The following is a 6,949-nucleotide window of genomic DNA, read 5'->3' on the forward strand; positions in this document are numbered from 1 at the left end:
ATTGTGTGCCGTATCGCCTCAAAGATACAGTGCTGATTTCAAATAAAGGCAAAAAAAGCCTTTTGCATTGAGCTCATCTCTGACATTTTCTCTGCTTTTTACATTTATCTGTGACAGACAACAACCTCGTCAGCTCGCATACTACTCCAACACGCTCCATTAAGGTGCCTGGAATAAGGGGGCATTTCCATAAAATATTCTTTGTCAGAATCAGAAAATGGGCAAATTATCTGAACACTGAACCACCCCAGCACACCGTAGATCCCAAAGCAGACAGAAATGACCTCATTTAGGCTGTCTAAGCACAAGAAAGTGTCTGGCTGGTTCGAGATCTGAGTGGCACAGATAGATCAACACTGCCACTTCTCTCGCATCACCTGGATGAGCACTTTACATTTGTAAATCAATGAGGAGGGTAACCACATGTAGAAGAGCTGGGAGGGATTCCTGTCTGCCTTGGCACCGATTTTGAGAACCAAATTACCTCTATTACCGCTCTCAGTTGGAGACTGCGTTCTAGGATAAATCTGTCAGAAATGGGCTGCTTTAGCGTTGATGGATATGACCAACAGCAATGTTGATTTTTTTTCTTCTTTTTTTTTTAATCTCCTGGATAATAGGCAGATTTAGTACGGATTTGCCTAAAGCAGTAGATCTGGTTACGACCACTGAGTCCCTGCTTTGTTTCATGCAGCTCACTTTATGGCTTCATTACTTCAATCACAAAAGCTGTGGACACCTTCTCACCATCAATCACACACCGAGATAATGACAGTCGGCTGTTCCAAATAAGATGACACCTTTTAATGCAATTGGAGAGCAACGGCGTAGTTGACGTATAGTAGGCACATGTGATGTACAGTAGTATTTATGCATGAGGGCTGAGATGGCAACAGACAAAGACCGTCCTCTGTGGTGTGTAAGTGGATGCATAATCAAAAGGTATTTGAAAAGTAACAATCTATACTTGTAAAACATAACTGCAAGTAAGAAAAATCAAGTGCCCATAAAGTAAACGGTGCAGACAAAGCCGTTATTGATAGGTCTCTTTTTCCCCCATCACTGAGAGCTTTTATATTGTGATCGCAGCCGGATAAAAACAACCACACATACATAAAAGATAATAATCGCTCTATGACTTATGTCTGGCATGGGGTTGAGCATTAGAGCAGCTTCCCCTTATTGACGCAGCTGTTACACAAACTATAGACTTGCCACTGCAGACGACGGCGTGTCTTTATATCGTGCCACACACCCACTAATGACAGCTTTAGTGGTGGTAATTCGGTCGGGTTGAATATGGGGTTAGGTGTGTGTGAGTCACGTCCTGGGCTCCCCCCCCCCCCCCCCCCCCCAGATGTCCTGCCAGGTTTCCTGCAGTGTCTCTCTCGCTCTCTGAGGATCCAAGTATCTCCCAAGAATCTAAAATGGCTGCTTTAGGTCACAGCCCAAGTATTTATTTTTTTTTAAGACGTGGGGTTTTTCATATCGACTTTTGTCATGTTGGATTGCAGCTGATGCTAACATGGATGTGCATTTTTGAGAACCTCAATTGGGCTAACAGGCGGGAACATGACTGTGAGAAGTGGAATGAGCAGCCGCCTTCATTAAGCAATGAAAATGTGTCTTTACAAGAACATATGTAATTTAATGTCTTCTTTAGTGAGGCCAATTGTCTTTACAGTGTCAACTCCGTCAACCTTCAAAGTAATACAGTGAAGTGTGTACGGCGCAGTGTTTGCAATTTCAGATTGTGACCAGTTTTCCATGTAAAAACCCGATAACTCCAACTCTGTTTATGGTTGCAACAATGTTTACTGGAACAAATGAGGTGAAACTCCCTTAAACTCGTACTCATTGTCTTCTCCAGACCCTCACCAGACTATTCATTAAGCATGGTAGTAAGTAACAATCACCAAAAAGCCACATCATTCCACTGCTTTTTCAAATATTTAAAAAAATATATATTTAAATGATTAAATCTCTAAATTCTCCGATGTGCTGTTGTTCTGCGGAGCTCCGTGCACATCGCAGCACTTTAAGGTCTTGATGGACAAAGTGAATGTGCACTTTAATACTCTTGCAGACTCTAATAACCTCATGTTCTCTCTCTCTCTGTGTCAAATCTCCACAGTGAGGGAGGGTGGGCTGGGAAGGTGGGAGGGTGGGTAATTCATGCACACATGTGCCTGCCTGTTCCTCCAGTGACAGGGCCAGGAGGAGGGGCACATGATGAATTGCCTTCCACCAGGACCCTCCGAGCACAGCCACCATGATGTGGGTAGAAATGGAAATTGCTTCCTTTCACCGTCATTACATCAGTTTAGGGCGCGTGCGGGCCTTATACGCACTATGTGAGGAGTTTGTTTCGTCTGAATAACCGCTGTGCGATAGACAAGGGACAGCGACGTACTTTATATAAATACTAATAACTGTAACACAGCTGGATCAACAGTGCGCCCAAACGAACTGAAAGACCAAATGAATGTTGTTTAGAGTCAACCAAGGATATAGGAAGGAGGCTACACATATGAAATACAATAAGCGCTTTTGTATCGCAATGTTACGTAATGTAATGCAAAGGCATACATTATGGATAATTAATATGACTGAGAATTATCTTTTCATCCACCGATTATATATATATATATATATATATATTCAGAGACAATCAATGTGTTCAAATATGCAGCTGATTTTTCTTATGAATATCACAAACAATATCAGCTGTAACAACACGTGTATTGCTGTTGTGGAGGAAAAGTTAAAAAAAATAAACGACATACGGTAATATAAATAATTTAGTTGTGGTTCTTGTGGGATATTATTTGTAATTAAAAAAATAGAAATGTATATGTGCCTGTTTTTTTGCAAATTCAAACCGAGATTCGTGAGTGTTTGTTCCTTCATGAAAATCCCACAACTTTGCACAAGATTTTTTTTTAATAACAATGTAGTGCTGAGTACATTAAGATTTACAGGTGGATGAGATTATCAAATGCAAATTAAGTGATAACATCCTGATAATGATGGAAAATAACCAGTTTAATATCGTAAAAAAAACAAAAACATGTTAATGGCCTCCAAGTGGAAAAATCCCCTTGGTGGAGCATCAGAGGCTGGCTCTCAGCCCACAGCTTTAGCAGAAATGAAAAGACACGCAGTGCGAAAACGCTTGTAGAATTTCTATTACATTAAACCTGAAAGCCAGCAAATTATTCAAGTCAACGTCCTTCTTTCTCTTAAGATTGTAAAAGGTTTTTTAATCTGAGCAATTTTAAAACGCATGCTGTGCGTAAAGACGACAGAAAAATCTGTCCTGTTAACTTTTTTTTTTCTGGCGTATTTCACAGATGTTACTTTATATGCAGGTAAAGTAGCAAGTAAGCTACAACACCTGTCAAATAAAACTTATTGACAAACTTTACCCACCAGTAAACTAAATTATCTCATACAAAAGCCCGGTTAACTCTGTGTACACACACACACACACACACAGTCTCTCACACACGCACAACCAATTTTCACTCATTGAAGATGCATTTAATTTAGGTTTTTAAACACGTGCTGTGATCAAAGTAAGCGTTTAAAGCTGTTCAATAATTTAGCATAAAAACTAAAGAAAGAAAGAAAGATGCAAACGATATCAGCAATTCGTCAAAGTGACGTTTGATGAGATAGCAATTCATTGTTTTTAAAAGTATGACATGAACATATGTATATATCATGTTGCGGAAATGATCAATGACGTTTTCTTGAACCCATTCATTTAACAAACCAATTTTAAAAACTGAAAGTGGAATATAAATTCAACTATTATTTAACACTGAATAATACTTCAGAAAATGAGGCACACGGAGATATGGAACAGAATTGTTTCTTATTTTTTTTCCAGAATACATACAAAAAAATACCAATTCTCGTTCCAAGGTGTTCACCTGAAAAATAACTGCAATTTGAAATGTGGACAATTTAAGAAACAAACATGCAAATTATTTTCTTCTCAATGAGACATTAAATAAGAACAAATACAATCATAGCAATTTCAAATGAACATCAAAATGAAGACCCCTACTTTAATTAGTACTCTAACATGTGTTTTCATTTTACCTATAGAGTTCAGTTTCAACATAATGCACTTTTTGAGTTGCTCAAATATTTTCCATTTGCAGCTATTGTCGCCTGCTTTTAAGCCGACATATAAATAAATACAGTTGAAGTCCACGGATCCCGCCCATAAGTTTAGCGCTGTTAATATAAACGTCTTTATATTTGCATTCTTAGTACTATAAACTCTTCAAAGTCATTTTGTTCCTCACTGGTATCCAAGCACTGATGCTGTGGTGAGTCTCTGGCCATACAGTGCATACGGGGAGTAGTAAGGGCCAGTGGCAGCGGGGACGGGAACCGGGCCACCGGTTGGCAGGGGACTTTTGGAGTACGGGTGGTAGCGGCTGCTGAGTCCTAACGCGTGATGCGGGCTCCTCAAAGCCAAAGTTCCGGGGCTCCCGGGGGGACCTGACTGTGGCATGTGCATGTGGCAGGCCATGGCCGCTGCTGCAGCGTTGGCCAGAGACGAAGACCCGGGATAACCAGATATCAACTTCTCCGCCCCAGAAAAAGCCGTGTGAGTCCTCAGGTGATTCAGGAGCTCTTCTGACGAGGAGAAACGCTTGTCGCATGGTCCATTTGCCGACACCCAATTGCAAATATGCGGGAGAGGGTCATTGGGGAGCATGAACCCGTATGGGTACAGTGGGTGTCCGCTAAATGATGGCGCCGAGGAATGCACGCCGTGAATGTGGTGTGTCGGGTACATTAGTGGGTAGCTGGATTTGAGGGCGTTAGCGGCCGCTGCAGCTGCAGATTCGTGAGAGCATGCACTGGCTGCGCCCGCTAAGTGGCTGGCACAATGGTAACTGAGGCAGTAAGGGTCTCTGCAAAGGCTGGCTGACATGATGGACGGTGGAGAGGCTCCAGCCAAAGGGCTGGACCCAGCCTTACTGCAGCCCATCGAACTGGCCAGCTGTGCGTTCACCAAGCCCCCTCCGTGGGACAGGAAGTGCTGAGGGTAACCAGCGTAGGCCCCAGCCAAGCTACCCGGGTAGGCCATACCAGCTGGAGGCAAAGGGAAAACTGTCTGCCCCGGTTTGTACGGAGAAACCGGCGCCACAAGTCCTGACCCGAGAACGGATGCGGAGGATACAGAAGTTACAGATGGTGAGTCCGAGGAGGAGGAGGTTTTAGTGCCAGGCGTCGTCTCCTGGTGTTGGTTGACCTCCACGTTAATTCCACCACAACTCACACTTATCCGGTTGTGGCTAGTGGTGCCGGACCCGTCCGTATTGCCATTTTTATTACAATCAGACTCTTTCTTTTCATCCCTCTCCTTCCCATCGGACGGCATCGGGGACGCGGAAGTGCTGGAGTTGGGGCTGCCTGTCCGCGGCGTAAACGGCTGGCAGGTGGCGCTCGGCACTCGGAAACCAGACTTCTCTCCGCTCGAGACGCCCGAAGACGAGTCCTTCTTATCTGAAGGCTTAGAATACGGTTTGAAGCTAGATTTGTCATCCACACCGATGTCACTCATTTTCAGGGGACCAGATTTAGATTCCTTCTCACTAGATCCATTTGTCACAGAGGATAATTTGGAGGAAGGCGGTGGGTCTGGTTTGCCAATCTGAGAGCAGGTCTGCGCCAGAAGAGCCAACGGACTTTTCTTGGCATCTAGCTGCAAAGAAAAAGATGACGTAGATGTTGATCAATGCTATTACAATGCACATTAAATGATTTATTTTACAATGACAAAATGTACAGCCTGAGAGAGAAACAAATTATGTTTCTATTCGCATTTCCAAACGGAACTATAATGTAATTACGCACGGCTCTGACGTGAACAAAACTACAATCGTGTTGATTATTAAAAACAAACTTCATACCACACATAACTGTTTAACACCGAAACCACACTTGACCAGCAGATATTACGGGACATTTGGCTCCCAAAACATTGTCACGCGAAGCGCTGACTGAACTCGCCCAACTAACACTGATTATACTCTCAGAATGTGCCTCTTACCTCTATAGGACTGATCGGGTTAGCAGGTAAAGGCTGCAGATACTCCGGGTGCAAAATGTGTCCCGACCGTGCGGTAAGCATTTTCAAAATCTTGATGGGAAGTCGGTTTGCTTGCCGTATAGGATCAGACGGGGGTACGGGGTGGAGGAAAGGCTTGTTGATGCTCGCTGAGCTGCTATTCCGAGAACTGCTGCTTTCCCAGACTAAACAAATACCACTATTCTTCAAGACGGATGCCGAGGGCGATGTGATCATGTCCCAATTGTCAGGAAATGAAACGTCAATGCTTTCGTCAGATTCATTAAGAAAATCAAAAAAGCATCGAGCCTCTCTCTCTCTCTCTCTGTCTCTCTGTCGCTCTCTCTCTCTCTCGGGTGCAAAAAAAAAAGAATCGTAAAAACGGTTCAATAACGAGTAATCCGGGTAGAAGAAGCGAGGCGCGGCAGCTGGCAAGAGACCGTGCGAGTTTATCGCAGATCCGTGTCTGTGTCCTGCACCATGAGCGCTGCGCCTTCAGTGCGTCTGTCTGCAGCTCCTCGCTCTGTACTCCTGAAGTACGAACTGGTAGAAATGTTCACTTCAAAAGCAGCTGAATTAGTCCGAGATTAAAGCCTTTGCCGCCTTCCAATCAAATGGGACCCTGAGGTGATTGGAGGGTCAAGGGGATGTGACGTTCTCCTCTTTGTAAGCGCCTCTATTTCGACAGCTCGGGGGGAGGAGATAGGCTCACAGAGTTTGGTTCGTGGGAACGCTTACACGAATTTTAGATGCGGGGGGCTTACGGGTCCTGTGCTCACCGGGATAAAGCAAATAATACAATAGATGAACAACCTCTCTACCATTTAGAGTTAGAAGGCTTCATTTACGAAC

At 43.7% G+C, this 6,949-nt stretch overlaps 1 protein-coding gene across 1 annotated transcript; it reads right to left on the reverse strand.

The window, feature by feature from the left end:
- Nucleotides 1-3,024: 3,024 nt before the first annotated feature.
- znf503 (zinc finger protein 503) lies at nucleotides 3,025-6,623 on the reverse strand. Its single transcript, XM_079280010.1, has 2 exons — nucleotides 6,080-6,623; nucleotides 3,025-5,731 (listed from the first exon to the last, which is right to left on the reverse strand). The coding sequence occupies exons 1-2, from the start codon at nucleotides 6,332-6,334 to the stop codon at nucleotides 4,316-4,318; spliced, it is 1,671 nt and encodes a 556-aa protein (XP_079136136.1). The 5' UTR covers nucleotides 6,335-6,623; the 3' UTR covers nucleotides 3,025-4,315.
- Between the last annotated feature and the right edge of the window lie 326 nt (nucleotides 6,624-6,949).

This window comes from Melanostigma gelatinosum (genome assembly GCF_949748355.1).
Source record: "Melanostigma gelatinosum genome assembly, chromosome: 12".
Classification (NCBI taxonomy): Eukaryota; Metazoa; Chordata; class Actinopteri; order Perciformes; family Zoarcidae; genus Melanostigma; species Melanostigma gelatinosum.